The sequence below is a fragment of the Perca fluviatilis genome, chromosome 17 (assembly GCF_010015445.1).
Source record: "Perca fluviatilis chromosome 17, GENO_Pfluv_1.0, whole genome shotgun sequence".
In the NCBI taxonomy this organism is placed as follows: Eukaryota; Metazoa; Chordata; class Actinopteri; order Perciformes; family Percidae; genus Perca; species Perca fluviatilis.
This window is the reverse complement of record NC_053128.1, coordinates 4,772,689-4,793,893: the sequence shown is the minus strand read 5'-3', so window position 1 is coordinate 4,793,893 and position 21,205 is coordinate 4,772,689. Positions and strand designations below refer to the sequence as shown.

Sequence of the window (21,205 nt, the reverse complement as noted above, 5' to 3'; positions counted from 1 at the left end):
AAACCGGCAGCTGATTGGACGAATGCGTCATGGGTCTGGTTTCTCCGGAAATTCAAAGACAGAATTCATGGCGGCTAGTTCAGAATACGATCTCATATTGTACTAAAATAGTTAACAGAAACGTGTTTCTGAAAACATTTTAAGCGAGAAATAGGCTGTGCAGTTGCTGAATCTGTCTTCATTTCAGATCGACAAAGGTCAGTTTAAAAGATTTTCGGCAGATTTTGAAAGACTCTAGTCTCCGGGTTAGCACTCTACCAATCAGATGGGTCATTTGAGTCTGACTGCCGGCAGTGCCCGCCCCACCGATTTATACATGTCAAATCGGCCAAAATGAAGGCCGACGGCCCCTTGGACGGACGACTGCACGGAACACACCAAACAGACTCGAGTCACTGACCTCGCCAGGCTGTCCAACAGCCGATTATCGGCTTGGCGTGTCGGCGCTTTTTTCATTTATTTGAGATTGTAGTAGATCTACAAACTAAGCCTCTGGCTGAATATATATATTTTTTTCCCTTAAGGCTGTCACTCATTGTTCCTACTTCCCTGCCCAGGTGAACTCTCTTGGGGAGACAGCAGAGCGTCTGATCCAGTCCCACCCTGAGGCAGTAGATGACATCCAGGAGAAATGCACTGAGCTGAACACTGCCTGGAGCAGCCTGGTGGGACGTGCTGACCAGCGCAAAGACAAACTTGGCAACTCCCACGACCTTCAGCGCTTCCTCTCTGACTTCAGGTGAGGAGAGAACAGCTGGTGGATGCCACTGGGTCAGATTTGTAGTTATGTAGTTTTTGAGAGAGAGATGTCTAAATTTAAGAAATGCCATCTGTGTGATATTTTTTGGCCATAACTTCTCATCTGTGCACAGAGATTTGATGTCCTGGATTAATGGCATACGAGGGCTGGTGTCCTCGGAGGAGCTGGCCAAAGACGTGACCGGAGCTGAGGCCCTTCTGGAAAGACACCAGGTATTGAACTCCAGAACTCCAGATCTCCATTCTGATAATGTAAAAAATTGCAGATATCAGTGCATGTTTTTTGCCATCAAACCTTACTGATTCATCTTTCTTTTCTTTTTCTATTTTCCAGGAACACCGCACAGAGATTGATGCTCGTGCCGGTACCTTCCAGGCCTTTGAACAGTTTGGTCAGCAGCTGCTGGTGCGAGGCCACTATGCTAGTCCTGAGATTCAGCAGAAACTAGAAGCTCTAGACCGTGAGCGTGCTGACCTAGAAAAGGCCTGGGTGCAGCGTCGCATGATGTTGGACCAGTGCCTCGAGCTCCAGGTATTAGAAGTGTTGAGCCATGTCATGACCAGAAACTGTTATTTTATTTTAATATACATTGTATAAGGACAAGTGTGTAGTACAAACCAATACCACACACCACAGCATTTTAGCCTAAGCTTATTTGCGATGCCCTCCCCTAGATGGGCCTTTTAAAATACCTAAAACTTAACAACAAATGCATAAGAGATGGTACAGAACATAAACTGACCAATAGGTACTTGTGCATGTATTTGTCTTTATGTCCTGTAAATCTGTTTCGCTGTGATGTAAATGCTGAATCTCCCATCTGCACAACAAATCTACCCTTTGGTACTTATTAGGAACCTTGAGGTATGTACATGAAAACACAAAACTCAGAGCTCAATGAGAAAATAGAGCCCAAACAATACAAGACACAAACTACTACAGTAAAGCACCATAAAGAGAAAAGCACCAGATCATTCATGACTACATGACTGCTCCCTCTTCAAGAACTGTTTAGTTTAAAATGATCCCATTCAGGTTCCACTATGACTTCTGTAGATAAGGTAATTCTACATGTTGATCCCCCAATCCGAAAAAGCCTTTTGTCCGAATGAGGATTTACGTAAGGACACCTAATAATTCCCATTAGATGCTCCATGTGTTAATGAGCTTAAAGCTCTGAGTGGAACCACACGTTCACTGAGCACCTAAGGAGCCTGGGTATGTAGGCATTTATAAATAAGGTCAAGATTAGCAAATTTATTAAAATGATCAAAACTTTTCATTTCTTAAGAACGTGGCAATGACGTGATCTTACTGGCTTCATGTCCAAAGTTTGAATTGCTCAAATATATTTCATCATAAGAGGCTTGGTTATTTTAGATCCTGCTTGTGACCAAGATGTTACTTAAATGTAAAAAGATCATAGAGTGTGCGGCAAGGCTGAATAAATTATTCCCTGCGGGAAAAGTTTTGGGAACCACTACTCTAGGTGATTTGACAGCTGTCTGGACTAGTTCTACCAGATACATACATATGTATGTATCTGTAACTGCATAATCTGGAAACCTGCTCCAAGACATGATTGTGTAAAGTCATTTATATACAGTATAGACTAAAGTGGACCAAAGACAGAACACTGTGGAACTCATGTTTAGTCATTAGCCAAACTGTAATGGATGTAGATAATAATTTGATTGTCCATCATTAGCTGGTGAACTTTCTCCCAAAAATGTATATATTATACTCTTGCTAGCTTCCATTTACTGGGGAAACTCCCACTGGTAATAGAAAGATTGATGAGATAAGCAAGAGGTTTTAAAAAAAAAATTATTTTATTTTTTTTTATTTCCAGGTGAAAATGATAGTTTGAGTGACTATTGGCAAGTTTGTCTATTACTGAAAGCACTTCAGTTAGATTTTTTTGTTGTAGGGGAAAAAACCTGCATTTTTGGGTGCAGGGAAGCCCTACACTAAAAACTTTAAAATTACTGGCAAGCTCATTAACAGATGAAACAAAAACTATAGAATTTATGAGCAATTATGTTGTCTCTGACGGCTTTCTTGGTTCCTCCACTGACTGTTGTCCTTGTCCCTCTGCAGCTCTTCAACCGAGACTGTGAGCAGGCTGAGAACTGGATGGCAGCTCGTGAAGCCTTCCTTGCTAGTGACGACAAGGGTGACTCCCTGGACAGTGTGGAGGCCCTCATCAAGAAACATGAAGACTTTGACAAGGCCATTAACGTGCAGGTCAGTAAGATGTTTAGCCGCTCAGTGAAAGCTTTTAAAATTGATCGGTAGTTGTGTTCTATAGATTAAATGGTGCCCTGCTGTATAGGAGGAGAAGATTGCTGCTCTGCAGTCCTTTGCTGACCAGCTGATTGGAGCCGACCATTACGCCAAACCTGAGATCTTCAACCGCCGCAATGAAGTACTCGACAGGTAGGAAACATTTGGTAACACAGTTTCAGTTCCTTTACACAGAACTTTCAACTTTTTTGTCCTCAACTACTTCCGCTCATTTCCAAACAGGAAACGTTTCAGTTCAGTTTTGCCTTAATGTATTAAAAGCCTTTATTTTTTATAAGCCACTCTAATACATCCTAGATGCTTAACAAGAGTGATCCAAATCTCACAGATATCTGACCCAGATAGCACAAATGTAGAATCATCGGCATACAACAGAAGTTTGCTTTTCCCAGCAGCTGCCATATTCTTGATATATGTACTGTATATAAGAAATAAGAGAAGCCCTAAGCTAGAGCCTTTGGGAACCCTACATGTAATGTCCTTTGTTTCTGACACACATGACTAGGGCTGGGTATCGACCGAATTCCTACCCAGTTTCTAAAAACTTTGCAAAAAACTTTGGGTGCTTTTTATGGTAATAGCCAATCACGCACAGCTGCAACATGGCCAACGGAATTGAGCACTCTTCAATGCTTGTGATTACATGCACTTGATTTCACTTTTGCAATTAACCTGTACCTCTTGTCATTCAAAAAGACAGACTGTTAACATAATGAACTGTCATTTGAAGACTCAATGTTTATCTGACATAGTTAGTCTGCTAATTAGGCTATGAAGTTTTTATTCACACAAAGTATCGAAAAAAGTATTGTGGTGGTATTGGTATCAAATTCAAAGTATCATAATTTTCATCATGCTTGTGTTTGAGCTCACTTTAAACTTCAAATTCTGATGTTTGAAAGGTGGCGCCGGCTGAAGGCTCAGATGATCGAAAAGCGTTCCAAGCTGGGTGAATCCCAGACCCTGCAGCAGTTCAGCAGGGATGTGGATGAGATTGAGGCTTGGATCAGCGAGAAGCTGCAAACTGCAACCGATGAGTCCTACAAAGACCCTACCAACATCCAGGTATACATTTGGCTTCTACTAGCACAGGCCCAACTCACAGAAGTTCATACCAACAGAGGTAGTCTGAAAGAAGTACATGGAATTCCTTCAGAATGGTTTTAAGTGTGAGCGTAAATTCCACCCATGAATGTAGTGAATAGAACATATAGTAATTTCTTTTTAAGTAAATCTTAAAAGAAAACCAGGAAACATTTATTTTCACAGATGGTAACTGATTTCAGGGCCACGGGTCCTTAGCTAAATTAAAATTACTAATCTGTTTGTCTTGTTTGATTGATGATACTTTAACTGTGTCAAATCCCTCCGTGTCCTGGTTGAAGTGAGACTGAATTTTTCTCCCACTGTCTTTTTTTTTTTTTATAGCTGTCCAAGCTGCTGGTAAGTTTGAGTAGTGTGTCAGCTGACTAACATCCGAGCAGGTTGTCCTCCATGTGTTCATGTCTTTGCTGTGTGTATGTGTGTAAACACGACGTAGAATAAGCACTCCGTCCATCTTGAGTTTGTCCCTCATCAGCACTGTTGAGTGCCAGCTTCTTTTCCACCTGGTTTTAATTTTGTTAATTTAAGATAAAACTTAATTTTGTGTTCATTTTGTCTTTTATTTTAGATTTGTTTTGTCATTGAAGGCTACTAGTTGTTGGGTGTGGCTTCCATTTTTATTTTCAATTCTTGAGGGGGCTTATCTTTAAACTTGCTTCAGGTGTTTGATTCGGCAGTCAAACTAATTAAATTGACGATTAGCAAGTGGACAAATTCTGAATTGTGAAAAGCAATCGTTGGCTCTGTGCCTAATTGGCTCTGTATATAATATTGGGGATGTCCCGATTGCAAGTATCGGATCAGAGCCAATATGGGCTTTTTTTTTTTTTTTTAACTGATCAGGGATCGGCATTCACTCTGGTAACCTTACTCTGATCATTTACATCAGCTTGCTGTAACGTAACGCGACTCCTAGCAAACATGAAACATAAAAAACAGTTATAATATAAACTAAACTTCAAACCACAGAGATTCCGTTAGAAGCTACAAACGTACTGAGAGCTGAACATACAGAAACTTTAAAAAAGAAAACATCTGTTTCTCCTGCACAGGTCCTGCCGCCCATCAGTAGATCTCCTTATGTCTGCACCCTTTTATATAGGCTACAGTCTATGGTCGGCACACAGTCTGTGGGCAGCGCTTCTTAATTTTTTACCTGATTTATGGGAAAGCAACAACTGACATTATAAACACACCCAACCAGTGGCCGGGTTGGCTCAGTGGTAGAGCAGGCATACGTATACTGAGACGTTTATGCCTCGACGCAGAGGTCCAGGGTTCGAATCTGACCTGTGACAATTCCCTGCATGTCTTCCCCCTCTCTCCCCTTTCTCACAAATAAAGGCGGAAAAAGCCCCAAAAAATTATCTTAAAAAAAAACACACACGCACACAACCAGCCTATATGCAAACAGAAATGATGTGTGTATTTGCATATAGAGCAGGGAAGTGAGATCCGATCATAAGTGGTCACTGAGGACACATTTGGAGACATATTCTACAGACAGGTGAAAACACATGCACCTAGAGCTGTCCACTTGTGATCCGATTACTCAGGACAGATGTTAAAACCACGTCAGAAAAGCCTATAAGTTTAGTTTTATCAAAGATTGACTATTAAGCGCAAGTTTAGTTTTGGTTGTCCAGCGGGGAACTTGAGACGGTTTGTTTATTTTTGGTTGGGGGTTTGCTGGGATCCTAAAGAGAACTTGGTTTACTAAGTTAAATGTATTAAGCTTGAGACATTTTTTAGTTACTTTGTTAGTTTTGTAAACAAAAAAACTGTGTGCAGCTCTATTATCTGAGCAAATGCAAGAATAGGATCGGGACTCAATATTTTTAAATTTGAATCCGGGGCCAAAAAAGCTGATCGGGACATACCTATATAATATTTTTATTAGTTTATATGTTTAAAGACAATATTTACTAAGAGGTAATAAAAATGCAGAAAGATACAAAAATGAAGCAACTTTGAAGTGACTCTTCCTTCAGTATTTTATGATTATTTTTTTTTTTTCAAAGTTAGCTCTGTTGCAGATGTTGTCTTCTACACTGCCATTTTGTGCTCTTCACTTGTTTGTCCTTTATGCCTGTCAATGTCTGTCATGGTCGGCGTTCTGTGTTGAAGTAATTTTTATTTTTTATTTTACCCTCAGTTGTTTTAGTTACGAAGTAGTTTTCAGTAACAAAGACAATTTGACAAGCATTGTAAAGCTTACATTAACAACAATTTTATTTGACAGCCTCATAATGCTTCAGATACTGGTTTATCAATCAAACTTAGTCAAACTGACTTTCATGTCAGCTCTTGTGCAGAATGTAAGTATGAAAGCAATGCTACATGTTAAGTGTGTATCTCAATTTAAGGAGAGTTCAGAACATTTAATCTATAAAATAGGAGCTTGTCCACCTTGTGATTCTCATGTTGTGTCCATGTCCTCTGTGTGTGCTGTCAGAGTAAGCATCAGAAACATCAGGCATTTGAGGCCGAGCTGCACGCCAACGCAGACCGAATCCGTGGGGTCATTGATACTGGCAACACTCTGATCCAGAGAGGAGCCTGTGCCGGCAGCGAGGACGCAGTCAAGGTATATTTTTTATGTATTCAGTTATACAGCATTCACAATATACAGACAAGTTTATTGTAGAATATTGGGCATTCAGCAGACACTCAAAGGTGGCTTAACAGCAGAATGAGATTTACAGTTAACAATAACAAAGAGAAAGACATAAAAATCCTGTGACCAATCATGTAAGCGCTTGAGAAAGCGTTAACGTTATAGATGGAGAAATGTTCTCAAATTATGGTGAAGAAATGAAAATAACCTCAACCATGACCACAGGCGCGCCTCAACGCTCTGGATGAACAGTGGCAGTTCCTCGTCAACAAATCTGCAGAAAAGAGCCAGAAACTCAAAGAGGCCAACAAGCAGCAGAATTTCAACACAGGCATCAAGGACTTTGACTTTTGGCTCTCTGAGGTGAGAATCTGCATGCCAGATGCATGTGTAAAAACATTTGACACACTAATGTACGGAAAAAAATCTCAAAGTCTGGTGCACATTTGTTGTTTCTCAGGTGGAAGCTCTTCTTGCCTCTGAAGATTATGGCAAAGATCTGGCCTCAGTCAACAACCTGCTGAAGAAACACCAGCTGCTGGAGGCTGATATTTCTGCCCATGAGGTTAGAGATGGGTTGATTTCCGGTTTCAGGAACCAGCTAAACCGGTTTGATTTGATGCTAACCAGTCAAAAAAGCATTTTATTTAATTTATTTTTTTAAGATCAATTTTTTTATTTATTTTTTCATTTTAAACAACAACAATAGAACAGACAAACACTTTAACAAGAACAACTCCTCTCTCCCACCCCCCACCCTCCTGTCTTGAGGGAGAGAGACAGCGCTGAGCTATCATTTTCTTGGTCGCGGTTGAGCCTCAAAACAGCATTTTTAACTATGACACCTTGCATATTAAAAAGTAGCCGATATGTAAGGCACTAAATCCAACTTGTATTACAAGCAGTGTTGGGCAGAAGCTATTTATTTGTTTTCTGAATCAAATAGCTTTTCAGTTGCTTACCTCTTTTATTGATCAAGTAGACTTTATTGTCCCCAAGGAAAAATGATTTGTCATAACACTGTACGTTATGGACAGCACGCTTACAGGGAAACAGAAGTACAAACATAACAGAATGACATGCAGGAAAATGCCAGATAACACAAAGTCGCACTGATGTGTTTTATCTGGTTTTGTTTAGGGCTGCTATGGCTGCAGGCACCAGCCTTTTGCCATAGCAAGCTCTCTTGCACCTGTACCTGCGCATTTATTTGGGGGCTAATGTTAGCTTCAGTGTATTAAAGCTTAACTAACTGGTAACAGCTCTCTACACTTTCCTGTTGTAGAAGTAGCCTGACTAACACTGGTAATAAGGTATTTCAAGCCGACAAAAGAGGTGAGCTGAAAAAGACGAGGCAAAGTGTATACACCTAAACCAAAGAGGTTATTATAACTTCACTGCAAAAAAAACAAGGCTTTGAGGTGCATTACTGCCACCATGTGGACTGGAGTCACTACAGTAGCTAAGACAAGTGCCTACACCTAGTGGTAAAATTCAGTATATCGGTTTGGTTTGATTTCAAACCGGTTTGAAATTTTTTACACCAGCCCAAGCCTACATGAGGTATGTAGGCATTATTACAAATGGCTCTGCATGTGGGTCAGCTGCACCTCCGGTAACACAAGACCTTATTTCAGAACATTTGTCATTTTTAGACTCATCACATATTACAAAAAAAGAGTTGAAGCAATCCATGTAAATACATCTATAGATTAAGAGTTATAATGAGAACCTCTGACCACCTTCCTCTGCAGGATCGTCTGAAGGATCTGAACGGCCAGGCTGACAGCCTGATGGCCAGCAATGCCTTCGATACCTCACTGGTGAAGGATAAGCGTGATGCCGTCAACAGCCGCTTCGCCAAGATCAAGAGCATGGCTGCCGGTCGCCGGGCCAAACTCAATGAGTCCCACCGCCTGCATCAGTTCTTCAGGGACCTGGATGATGAAGAGTCTTGGATCAAGTAAGAGAGATCCCCTTGGATCATGTAATTATCTGCAAGGGAATCAGAGGGGAGATGGGATGAGACAATCGTATCCTTTTTTGAAGTTACTTGTGTAACTTCTTTACTTACTTTACTTGGCTGTTGGTCTTTCAAAATGGATGGGCACGACAGTGTTTCCGATAGTAACAACATTGTTGCTCGCCACAGCAAAAAATGTAAATATATGGATACATGTATGTAGCCTAAATTAACATGTTAATAGGCACAGTAAGGTTGTGGGTGTGCTAACCTAGCTTGCTTAAAAAATAATTATTACCGTCACTGAAAAATCAGTATATTACGGTAATTCTTGTAAGTGTTTGTTTACTTTGATAGGCCATTTAAGTTTATACTGTAATTATGCTGGTCTGTTCTGTACACACAACACTTTTGCAAGCCTGTCTGTCCTGTCAGAGGGATCCCTCTTCAGTTGCTCATCCTGAGGTTTCCACCATTTCCCCGTTTAAACGTTCGAAGAACAGAAGGTGTCGTAAGCTGTACAAATTGTAAAGCCCTCAAGGGTGATTTGTGATTTTGGGCTATAATAAAATTTAATTGATTGGAGTTGAGAGCAGGGGAGGAGAGCAGGAGAAGGGAGCAGAGGAAAAGAGGGGAACAGGAGAGGGCAGGGAAAAGAGAGAGAAGACTTCCAAAATCTTCCAAATACAGAAAGCCTTGATGCAACCCAAATTGGCCTCAACTTAAACATACACATTTCTGCCCCAATACCAAACAGAGAAAAGAAGTTGCTTGTGAGTTCGGAGGACTACGGACGTGATTTGACAGGAGTACAGAATCTGAGGAAGAAACACAAGAGACTGGAGGCCGAGCTGGGAGCCCATGAGCCGGCCATTCAGGTAAGAGGGTCATCTATTCATTTCAGCTATTTGATAAGGTTTGTGTAATTTAAATAAGCCACAGAGTTTTGCCCTCTAGAAAGCTCAGGTACTTTCCCAATTTTTTAGTGTAGACATTTAATCTGGCAAACTGTTTATATGACATTTTTTCAAAGCCATCTCATAAGCCCACTCCTGGATTGACGGCACCCCTTAATTCCTCCATCCTGTAAAAATAATAGTTTGGACCCAGCTTCTTATGTGCTTATCCATCCCGCTTATGATTGACCCGTCTCCCAGAACAAATAGTTTTGTGCTGAATGGAACCTGGGTCCCTTATCACAGGACCATAGAACATCAAGTAATTGGCCGTCCTCTGTTTTACATTTCCAACAATTTGGTGGGTCTTTTAAACCAAATCTCAACAATCCGAAGAACTGGATCCAAAAATCCCCACTAACAAAGTTGCAAATATCTGAAAAATGTAGACCTAGGGATTCCTGTATCACATCCTCAAGGATTTCAATATGCCACCAAGATAGAGATCCTCCAGTGTGAAAACTGCAATATTTGGAGAATAAAGGTCTGGATATTACAGGGAAAATAACTCAGCAACTCAGAATATATTGAATTTTATTTTTTAAAGTTGGGAGTATTTGCACACAAAAATTGCCCTTTTCTTACCAATCCCTCCAAAAAAGGGGAGATCTACCAATACATAACTTTGGATTTTGCCAAATACTTGATGAAGTATTTAGATATGGATCAGTTCAAACAGCCGGGCCACTTTGGTCCAAACAACATTTACGTGAGAGATTATCTGATGTGTTTTTGCCTCACCATACAGTTTAACAGACAGGCATTGTAAGGGCGATAATGGGGCAAGAACAGATTGCTCGATACAATACAAGGGTGGGGCTCTCTCACGAAGAAGTGACCGGTGGGCCAGATAAGCATTGTAATAATACAACATCTTTGGTAGACCCAAACCTCCTCTATCAATTGGTCTTTTTAATTTATTAAAAAGTAGCCAGGGTTTTTTACCATTCCATATAAATGTCTTTGTTATCCTGTCAAACCATTTAAAATATGTCCTCCAGAGGTGATTTGCTAGGTTCGGACACAAAAAGTAATTTCATCCACATAAAGCATAAGTTGCACTACCCCTTCTACCATAACACTTGGGAAATTAGTCTCTCCCTTATGGCTGCTGCCAAAGGCTCTATGGCTAAACAAAACAACAAAGCGGACAGCGGTAAGCTCTGTCTTGTTCCCCTTCCAAGAGCAAAATATTCAGAAATTAACCCGTTAGTTTGCACCGCAGCCTCTGTGTGCTTATACAGCACCTTAATCCACTTTATAAAAATGCCCATACATTTCTAAAATTTTGAACATATAGCTCCATTCATCCATATCAAATGCCTTTTTGGCATCCAGGGAAATAGCAGCTATCGTCTGTCAGCTACAGACCATGAAATATTTTTAATGTCCATCTGCATTAGGGAAATTGGGCGGTAAATTTAGCAGTACTCTATACGTAGCTCACTTTTTGCCCGACTAGGTCACGTGACACCAAGAGACTTTTTTTAAATCAGTACATGGAATGGGTACAGGAAGGACTTCCCTGGGTGCTGCATTCTGACTCAGTGGTGAGAAAGGCAAGGCAGAGACTGTTTTCTCAGACACCTGAGGAAATTCCCTGTATCCCCTCAAATACTCCCGACAGGGAACATTACTGCCTGGTATGGAAACGGCACCAAACAGGACCGCAAGACCCTGCAGAGAGTGGTTCTATCGGCTGAACATACAATAGCCTAAATTATATTAACAGCAGGCATTGCAAGAAAAAGTCTAGAAGAATCATTAAAGATCCAAACTATCCAGGTAACAGCCTTCCCTATTCCCATTTTGAGAAACGTATTCCTACACAATCAGAGCTCCATATAAAATATACAAAAATGCTGATGTACTGTATTTCCAGCCCATATGTCATTTATAATAATACATTCCCTGTGTAAGATACAGTAAATTATGCCACAGTAGCATTAAAAGTTGCATTATTCTGACTCATAACAGACCTGGTCTTGAACCTGAACTGGTGTTTGATTTTTGCATTTGGTCCACATTCTGACTTTCTCAGTATACTGAGAAATGTTGTGGAAATTATTGTAGCTTTGCTATGCAGTGATTAGAGCTTTGTTCTGTATTCTTGCAGTCGGTGCTGGACACTGGGAAGAAGCTGTCTGATGACAACACCATCGGCCAGGAGGAGATTCAGCAGAGGCTCGCCCAGTTTGTCGACCACTGGAAGGAACTCAAAGACCTATCTGGAGCAAGGTAAGCCTGCTAAGATACACGCTTGCCTAGGACAACGTACACACAGATAGAAATAGGTGTGTAAATGTGTGTAATCTGTGTGTGTTTGATCCCAGGGGACAGAGGCTGGAGGAGTCGCTGGAGTACCAGCAGTTTGTGGCGAATGTGGAAGAGGAAGAAGCTTGGATTAATGAGAAGTTGAATCTAGTGGGAAGCGAGGACTATGGCGATACACTGGCTGCTGTGCAGGTGCTTTTCTGTCACAGACATCACATCTGGTTGCATACCATCAAATAAGTGTTTTTTTAACTGTAATAATGTAAGGGATGATGAGTTTTACTGTATGTCAAGAAAACCTTTCTTTTTAACAGGGCTTGCTGAAAAAGCATGAAGCATTTGAGACTGACTTCACCGTGCACAGGGACAGAGTCAACGATGTGTGTACTAACGGAGAAGAGCTTATCAAGAAGGTACCGACTATATAGCAATCAAGAGAAAATACACTTTTTTTAAAGCAGTGAAATAATCATCTATGTTTTGTGCAGTATGACTACAGAAACAAAGGTTTTTCAAGATATTGTTGTGTGTTTCCAACAGAACAACCATCATGTTGACAACATCAGTGCCAAGATGTCTGCTCTGCGAGGCAAAGTGTCTGAGCTGGAGAGGGCAGCAGCTCAGAGGAAGGCTAAGCTGGATGAAAACTCTGCCTTCCTGCAGTTCAACTGGAAGGCTGACGTGGTGGAGTCCTGGATCGGTACGAACACCTTAGGATATCTGTCTTCCTTTTTCCAAAACAAGGGATTTTTATTGAGGTTTTTAAATACTGGATGTACTTGGTGTATTATCCACAATAACAAAGCTTCAATCCTCCATGCACCTAACACCAGGGTTTTCCCTACCATTTTAAGGCTTAGGTGCAGCTAGAGCTGCAAAGATTAATCGATTAGTTGTAAACTCTTAAATTAATCGCCAACTATTTTGATAGTTGGTTTGAGTCATTTTTTAAGAACCAAAGTAAAAATTCTTTGATTCCAGCTTGTTAAATGTGAATATGTTCTAGTTTCTTCTCTCCTCTGTAACAGTAAACTGAATATCTTTTAAGTTGTGGACAAAACGAGACATTTGAGGATGTCATCTTGGGCTTTTGAGAAACACTGATCCACATTTTTCACCATATTCTGACATTTTAGAGACCAAACAACTCAAAAGTCAGTAGATTAATCGAATATGAAAATAATCATTAGTTGCAGCCCTAGGTGCAGCACCCAAGCCGTTTTGACAACTGCCTAAGCTGAATAAATGTCAAATCAATGTGAGCAAAACTAAGCTTAACTCAACACAAAACTTATTTTTCTCAGATCTAATGGTTGTAGTTGGTCCCGAGTGGAAATTAAATGCTCTATCAGAGTCCGCAGTCCTGTTGTCAAAAAATACTACAGTTTCTTCTTAGCCTTAGCCAGAAGAAGAAAATGCTGTTTATCATACTATAAAGGCAGGAATCTCGGTCAGTCTGGTCTGAAAAACGTCAAATGCAGCACGCTGACGTGCCTATGGGTGACCGGCAAGTGCGCAAAAGACGTCACACGCAGCTCGCTGAGGTTCAGAATTAAACATGGAGGCCACTGTGTACTGTTGTTTGACATACTTTTGCGTGAATAAACTAGGGCTGCCCCCTGAACGCAACACTTCAATATTAAACTGTGAATAAAGTGAATGTACAATAAAGGTTAAAAACTGAGCCACTGCTGTTGGCAGCTGAGGTGGCGGGGCTCAGGGATTCACACCTCTCAGTTAAGCATGTTGTCCGCAGCAGGCAACTGGTGATTAATACGCCTATTATGAAAACAATATCTCCACTGTGTATTTCCCGTTTTCTGACCGCTGGATATTCTAACTTTACAATCAAACTCTTCTTAACTTCCTTCAACGAGCATGAGTGGTGTCGTCATCCTGCTGCTGCAACTTAATTTTGTAAATTTGCCATACTAATAACGTTACAGCCGGCAAAATATCTCCTCTAATTAAAGGTGCAATATGTAATATGTACAATATACTGACAGCTAGCGTTTTAAATGGTTACTGCATTCCAAATTCAAAACACTGGAGAGAGTCGTCTCCCCCGGTCCCTCCTCCTCAGACTCAAAGTTCACAGGGCTTGCTAGGTTGAGAACACTGAACCCAATGTCCCACAATGTCAATGTTGGCTAGATGCTAGTCTTGCATTGCCAGACATTACTCCACAGTGCAGCAAAGTAGCTAGATGTTGTCGATGTTGACGGTCATTAAATCCTGTTCTCTCACAGACCTCTGTACCTGGCTGAGAGTCACCTTCTATCCGCTAAACGTAACAACTACTGCTAAAAAGTGTATTTATTCCAAATATGAAGCCTGACCTAATTGTAACTGTATTCAGTTGGATTTGGCCGGACTTGTTTGTGTGGACTTAAGCCTGGCTTTATCTCCATCATTTCTGAACCTGTTTGTGTGGTTTGTGTTTAGGTGAGAAAGAAAACAGCCTGAAGACTGATGACTATGGCAGAGACTTGTCCTCTGTCCAGACTCTGCTCACCAAGCAGGTACTCCATCTTCCAAAACAGTATTCTCCTTTTCCTCTGTACCGTGTTACTCTTTCCGTTGACATTTTTTTCTGTCTGCAGGAGACTTTTGATGCTGGTCTCCAGGCCTTCCAGCAAGAGGGCATCACCAACATTACAGCTCTCAAGGACCAGCTGCTGGCAGCCAAACACGTCCAATCAAAAGCCATTGAAGCTCGTCACGCTGCCTTGATGAAGCGCTGGAACCAGCTGCTGTCCAACTCAGCTGCTCGCAAAAAGAAGCTTCTGGAGGCTCAAGAGCACTTCAGAAAGGTAAAGAGGCCAGAAGAGCATCCTGTATTTTTGTGCACACCTCCAAAGATAAACCTAAAACCTCTGAAATGATATTGTCCAAAATCAAAGCTTGAACACAGTAGAAAGCATTTTACCACACCTAAGATAGTAAATTGGACTTACATTATCAGTATGATTAAAAATCATATCTTCTCGACAGGTTGAGGACTTGTTCCTGACATTTGCCAAGAAGGCATCAGCCTTCAACAGCTGGTTTGAGAATGCAGAGGAGGATCTAACGGACCCGGTTAGGTGCAACTCTCTGGAGGAGATCCGGGCACTGCGTGAAGCCCACGAAGCCTTCCGCTCCTCGCTAAGCTCAGCTCAGGCCGACTTTAACCAGCTGGCTGAGCTGGACCAGCAGATCAAGAGCTACCAGGTGGTGTCCAACCCCTACACCTGGTTCACCATGGAGGCCCTGGAGGAGACCTGGAGAAACCTGCAGAAGATTATCAAGGTCTCCACATCAAATACATATATGCATTCATGCACACACACACACACTTATTCACAGATACAACCTGCTGATATTTTCATTCACTTTCTCCTCTAAGCCTAAGTCATCTCTCTACCTCCAGCAAACATACCTGTGCTTCATCACAATTTAGCACATACATATAATTTATACTTAGCATTGCTGCAGACCATTTATACTTACTTGGGTCCTGCAGGAGTTCAGTTCAGGGATGCACCAAGCTGACTTTTTTTCACCCAATACTGATTCCAATACTCAGAGTATGTGCCAGTACCAACAACAGATCTGATACCAGTGCTTTTTTTCTTTTTTTTTTGCGAAATTGGAAATCTGTTCAACACTCTGTGATCAGTCAACTCTTGACTGTGATAAAAAGTAATCTGAGTGGACTCTTTGTCCTGTGTGTGTCCACAGGACAGCAGAGGCTTCACTCATAGAAATAAAACTGTCCTAATTAAAAAAAAAAAAAAAAATATATATATATATATAAAATAAAAGTGCTAAAAATTTACTTTTAGAAAAACTGTATAAATTCATCGGTTTATTAATATTAGCTAATCTGGAATGTCATTGCCAACACTTGTGGTTTCACACTGTCTTTACTTTATTAAATTTAACATAATTAGACATACAATGTATTGACAACCATTTCTAGAAATAATTTGAAGGAAATAACGAATAAAAATAATAAAGCCTACTATACCGGTGAGAAAGTATCTATAGATCAGTCCCAGACCTGACCTGTAATCAAATACATAGTCATACAGTTTTAAGTGTTTTCTTCATTGACGGGCCGCTGACTATCTTTTTATGGAGCGTTCATCCACATATCTTTATCTTCTTTTTATTTGTTCAGTTCGGCCATCAGTCAAAGTAACCCAGAAAAGCCGATACGGATATTTATTAGGGCACACCTGAAATTAAACAAATTTAAAGTAATCCCCTTAACTGCAAACTAACTGTATAGATTAATAAAAAGGTACAGGCAAAGAGTCATGTCAAATTTATTTATTAAGCACATTTAAAAACAACCCACATTAACCAAAGTGCCTGTACAGACCAGAGCAGGTAGCTAAAATCACAAAAAAAGAACACAAACACACATTACATACAGCGTATGAGCACAAATAAACCGCTCATAGACATGCCAAACAGAGATCAGCCATATCAGGAGGATTCAAACACTTGTGAATAAAAATGTTTTGAGCCTGGACTTACAAGAGTCAATGGAGGGGGCAGATCTAATAGGGAGGGGAATGCTGTTCCACAGTGAACACAACTCAATTGGTTAATTTGATACAAAGATTATTGAAGAGTTGGGATTGGTTTGAATTAAACACTAATGCATTTAATTAAATGTATACATGATTTAAAGTAAATGAACGTTGCAATGGTCCTGTAGTTTTAATGGCTAAGTTGTCATTATTTGTAATATTTATATTTCCATTAGTTGAAAAATAATTTTCAGTGCATTTTACCTTATGGTGTCCGTTTCTTTATGACTGTAAATGTGAGTGTAGGAGCGAGAGCTGGAGCTGCAGAAGGAGCAGAGGAGGCAGGAGGAAAACGACAAGTTGCGTCAGGAGTTTGCGCAGCACGCAAACGCTTTCCACCAGTGGCTGCAGGAGACCAGGTAGAGGATGTTTCCCTTACAGCTGAGACTTTATAGTGCTGGACTGACATTTTTACAGTGTGACACAGATGCCAGCTCTGCTTTCATATAATTAAAAATTTACATTTCAATTTAGGTGCTCAGCATGAATGTTGTTTTTAATGATGACAATCTGTAGCTCCACACACAATGTTTCACTCACTGCTGTTGACTTACATCAACAACTTACTAGGTTTCACATACTTACCTGTGTGAAGGTACTTTCTTCAGCTTTTGTCTTTTGTAAAGTCACTTAATAAGCTTAGCACAAAACATCTTTGTTTTTTTAACTGGCAAAGTGTTTGGTCTCTTGCACGAATGCAGTGAGCACTGTCATTGCCTCATATTAACGTGTAATTGTTTCTCTCCATCCCTCCCCTTTCTTTTCCCTTCTTCTTGGCTGCTTCCTCGCTGGTGCTTTGGATTGCTGTTCTAATCAGGACATATCTTCTGGATGGGTTAATATAACTTTTCTCTTTATTTTTATGTTTGTGTTATGAGTGTTGAGAGTAAATTCTACATCTCAAAGGTGGCCTGTATGGCCAGTCTAAAAACATATTCTTCCTTGATGTAAAAAAAAAAGAAGTAATTCTGGAATATTCCCTGTTTTTTTGCTCCATTTTGTTGTCTTATGTTTAATCTCTGGTCCTCCTCCCTCCCCCATTCTATCTTTAAATAGCATAGCCTATCGACGAGTTATCTGTGTCTATCAGTACCAAGTTTCTGATGATCTTTCTGGAAGGTCAACCTTTTTTTTTGAGCCTTGCTCTATTTTCTTTTGTTTTTTCTGACCCACGCAGTGCCCTCAGGATTGCTTGACCTCATGCACTTCAGTCTAAAAACATCAAGTATATTCCTGCTGTAATAACATTCACCTAGTCCTCAAACTCATAGTACCAGGCTGCAGTCAGCACTACTTTGAACCACTGGACTGACTGACTAGTTGTCACCTTGTTTACTGTGTGTAATTCAGGGATGGAAACTGTGAACGATTAGCTTCCACTGTACATATTCATGAACTACTAATGATCCACTTCAGTTTCCAGTCCTGTGTGCAGTAGCCCTAACTTGCATGGTTTGGGTTACCAGTAGGTATTTGGCATGAATGCAGCTCCACTCTGTGGTAGTAAAGACAGCAGGTCCACTTTTAAATGTGACAGTAATCATTTTGTCCCAATAGTGGCATGATAAATTATAAACCTAATTTATTTTCAAACACGCAATGTAATTATAGTTCATAAAGGTTTCTCTGGGAATGCTGGTTGTAGTAGATAATGCAAGTCTTCCTAATAACTCGTGTGTCAGAGTGAGTGCAGTGGTTTCATCAGACTATGCTGCTTCCTTTCTAATATCGGTTTCTGTTGGTGTCAGGTCGTGTATGGTGGAAGAATCTGGTACCCTGGAGTCCCAGCTGGAGGCCACCAAGGTAATTATCACTCACTGTTGCATGTTGACACTTGGACACAGATCAAGACCTTTGTGTACTGAATTCTGAGGTAGAGATGTTGATGATGTTTTGTGTCGGTCGGTCTGACGAAGTGTTTTCCACCCTCTGAGAATGTACAAGCATTCCTGTGTCATACCTTCAGTGTTTCATCTCTGTAATAATAACCTAGGTACTTTTTCACATCTGAAGAGTTGGTCGTAAGAGGGCTTCAACAAGTTGGAATGCCCAAAAACGGGGCGAACGTGCTTGCAAAGTACTGTTCTATCTCTGCTAACATTAGCTGCCCCCATATATGGCTGAGACGCTGCTACTTGTATCTCTGAGAACTGAGTAGGCCTACAATATTTTCTCTTGTGAAGACCGGTCAACAATGGACAAGTGCTCTTTTCCACAATTGATCAATTTATTAATCCACCATCTCAAACCCCATCAGATTTGCTAATCCACCATCTCAAATATGATCAGATATGCTGTCTACTATAAAAGGTGAACTACATTCAACAAACTAATTACTGACATCAGACAGAACATTAGTGCCCTTAAAATCCAGAATTTAGCCTACCCTCTAGTTCTCCAGGAATATTACTTGTGCTATGTCTCACTTTGACCCTCTAGTCCTTAAAAAAAACATAGACAATATTGTTGGACAGCAATTAAAAATGCGGCTGCACGTGTTTTAACCGGAATTAAAAAGTATAAGCACATTACACCTTTTCTTAGATCTCTGCATTGGCTCCCTGTAAAGTTAGAATTGATTTTAAAACTTTGCTACTTGTATACAAAGCTCTCAATGGCTTTGCACCTCAGTATATAAAAAAAGTGCTAATTCCACAAAAGCCAGCAACAATCTTCATTCCACGGGTTTGTGTGTGTGTGTGTGTGTGGGTGTGTGTGTGTGTGTGTGCGCATTTGTATACTCTGTACTGACTGTGTGCATGTGCACTTGTTTTATTGTTATTTGTATGTAAAACAGATTGGCCCTCATTTATCAACCTAATGTAGAAACCAGCGCAGAAATGAGCACAGAAATCCTCTTACAGCAGGCTTCACGTGTAATTCATTAAATGTTCGTATCACACCAATCAGAGCATAAGAATGGTCGCACATTGATAAATGCAGCAGCTGTAAACAATCAGAATTTAAATATCACGCCCCAATATATTCTCGGTTTTGAGGCCTTGCCCCTACAACATGGCGAGACGTAATCCGGCTAAGAATTTTCAGAGGTGGAGATTGAAACCCTGATTTCTCAGCTTCATTTGCACTACCGTGTGTACTATTTGGCAGCCTGAAAACTGGTATTAAAGGCTGTAGAAAGAATGTGGAATGGAAAGAGATCACTGATGCAGTCAACAGTGTTGCCGTAGTAGCCTAAATCGGACTCCAGTCTACATGTAGGTGTACCTTTTTATTTAAATTAACAAACCGTAGCAGAGTTTATGCAGTGTCTTTTATTTTACTCATATTTTTTTTCATGAGTCAGAGCCAGGCAACTGTGAGCTGTGAGGGAGAGCGCGAGTCATCCGCCCCTTGTGCTGGACCACCACCCCAACCCTGTCTCCTGACAGCAGAGGGGCTGGAAAAACATGCCGAAATATGTCGGTCAATGGCAGAAATAAATCATTCACTTGTGGCCATTAACGACACTTGAAAAGATTTAACGAAAAACTGAAGAATAAATAAAAATGTTGTGCATTGTCATGTTTGCTGTTTGAATATAATTGCCAAACATACTATACCTTTTAAAAGCTGGACACTGCTCTTTGGGCATCGGGTCGTCTGGCTCCATAACTACATTTATAGCACCCTGTTTTCCTGCGCGATGTTGTGCAGAACCCCACAGGCTAAAACAACATTGCAGACCTTTTCTGGCGTATATAGTAGGGTCCCCCCTGCTGATGCAAGACAGAGCCATCTGCCCTTAATCAATCCGATGGAGCGCTCCACGGTGGCCCGTGTGCGTACCTGTGCACTGTTGTACCGGCGCATAGAGGTCTTCTAAAAGAGGCAGATCTGCCATTGCCGATAAGTGATCAGCTGATGACTTCTCCTTCTCCTGTTAAACTGATTATATGCTGCACCACAAGTCCACACTGACTCGAAAACTTGCGTACACAAGTTTAAACTTGACGTGAGGTTTGATCGTAGCCTGCGCTTACATCCATATTGATAAATGCAAAGCTTTACATGGAAATGACCGTATGTCGGTTTTACGCTTGTACGACAGTACATTCGTTTCGTAAATGAGGGCCATTGTGTTGAATTTTACTATGTATGAAATGTGCTAAGTTGACTTGCCTCGGTCCATGATTTTGTGAATGTATTCTACGGCACTGGCTCTTCTCTATGCGGACATCAATAAATTGTTAGTGCATGTTTGTGGGTGTAGCGTAAGCACCAGGAGATACGGGCCATGCGCAGCCAGCTGAAGAAGATTGAAGACCTTGGTGCAGCTATGGAGGAGGCGCTGATCTTGGACAACAAGTACACAGAGCACAGCACAGTGGGCCTGGCCCAGCAGTGGGACCAACTGGACCAACTGGGAATGAGGATGCAGCATAACCTGGAGCAACAGATACAGGCCAGGTACACACCAACACAGTATAATAGTTACTTTGTCACTGGAATTCAGACACAATTTAGGTACAATGTTGCCAAATGTAAGACAAGTGTTGATGCTTCTTTGAGCTCATGTTCCTCGCTTTTTCTCCTTTAGGAACACTACTGGAGTGACAGAGGAGGCCCTGAAGGAGTTCAGCATGATGTTCAAGTAAGTAGCTTTGACCTGACTTCATATATTTATGTCTGGTGGTCTGA

At 40.9% G+C, this 21,205-nt stretch overlaps 1 protein-coding gene across 6 annotated transcripts in view; it reads left to right on the top strand.

Moving 5' to 3' along the window:
• Positions 1-21,205, top strand: part of sptan1 (spectrin alpha, non-erythrocytic 1) — a 60,423-nt gene that overhangs the window by 38,278 nt on the left and 940 nt on the right. For 4 of the 6 annotated variants that reach the window (XM_039779043.1, XM_039779042.1, XM_039779039.1 and 1 more), the window contains 24 exons: positions 558-739; positions 873-972; positions 1,094-1,291; positions 2,861-3,007; positions 3,096-3,199; positions 3,970-4,132; positions 4,496-4,510; positions 6,627-6,758; positions 7,014-7,151; positions 7,249-7,353; positions 8,543-8,751; positions 9,509-9,629; positions 11,824-11,945; positions 12,041-12,173; positions 12,296-12,394; positions 12,522-12,681; positions 14,427-14,503; positions 14,585-14,794; positions 14,976-15,272; positions 16,811-16,923; positions 17,382-17,399; positions 18,313-18,367; positions 20,778-20,974; positions 21,105-21,158. In XM_039779043.1, the coding sequence (XP_039634977.1) occupies positions 558-739; positions 873-972; positions 1,094-1,291; positions 2,861-3,007; positions 3,096-3,199; positions 3,970-4,132; positions 4,496-4,510; positions 6,627-6,758; positions 7,014-7,151; positions 7,249-7,353; positions 8,543-8,751; positions 9,509-9,629; positions 11,824-11,945; positions 12,041-12,173; positions 12,296-12,394; positions 12,522-12,681; positions 14,427-14,503; positions 14,585-14,794; positions 14,976-15,272; positions 16,811-16,923; positions 17,382-17,399; positions 18,313-18,367; positions 20,778-20,974; positions 21,105-21,158 (3,149 nt within the window). The remainder of the gene's footprint in view (positions 1-557; positions 740-872; positions 973-1,093; positions 1,292-2,860; positions 3,008-3,095; positions 3,200-3,969; positions 4,133-4,495; positions 4,511-6,626; positions 6,759-7,013; positions 7,152-7,248; positions 7,354-8,542; positions 8,752-9,508; positions 9,630-11,823; positions 11,946-12,040; positions 12,174-12,295; positions 12,395-12,521; positions 12,682-14,426; positions 14,504-14,584; positions 14,795-14,975; positions 15,273-16,810; positions 16,924-17,381; positions 17,400-18,312; positions 18,368-20,777; positions 20,975-21,104; positions 21,159-21,205) is intronic. The other 2 variants (XM_039779044.1, XM_039779041.1) reach the window with 1 other exon arrangement.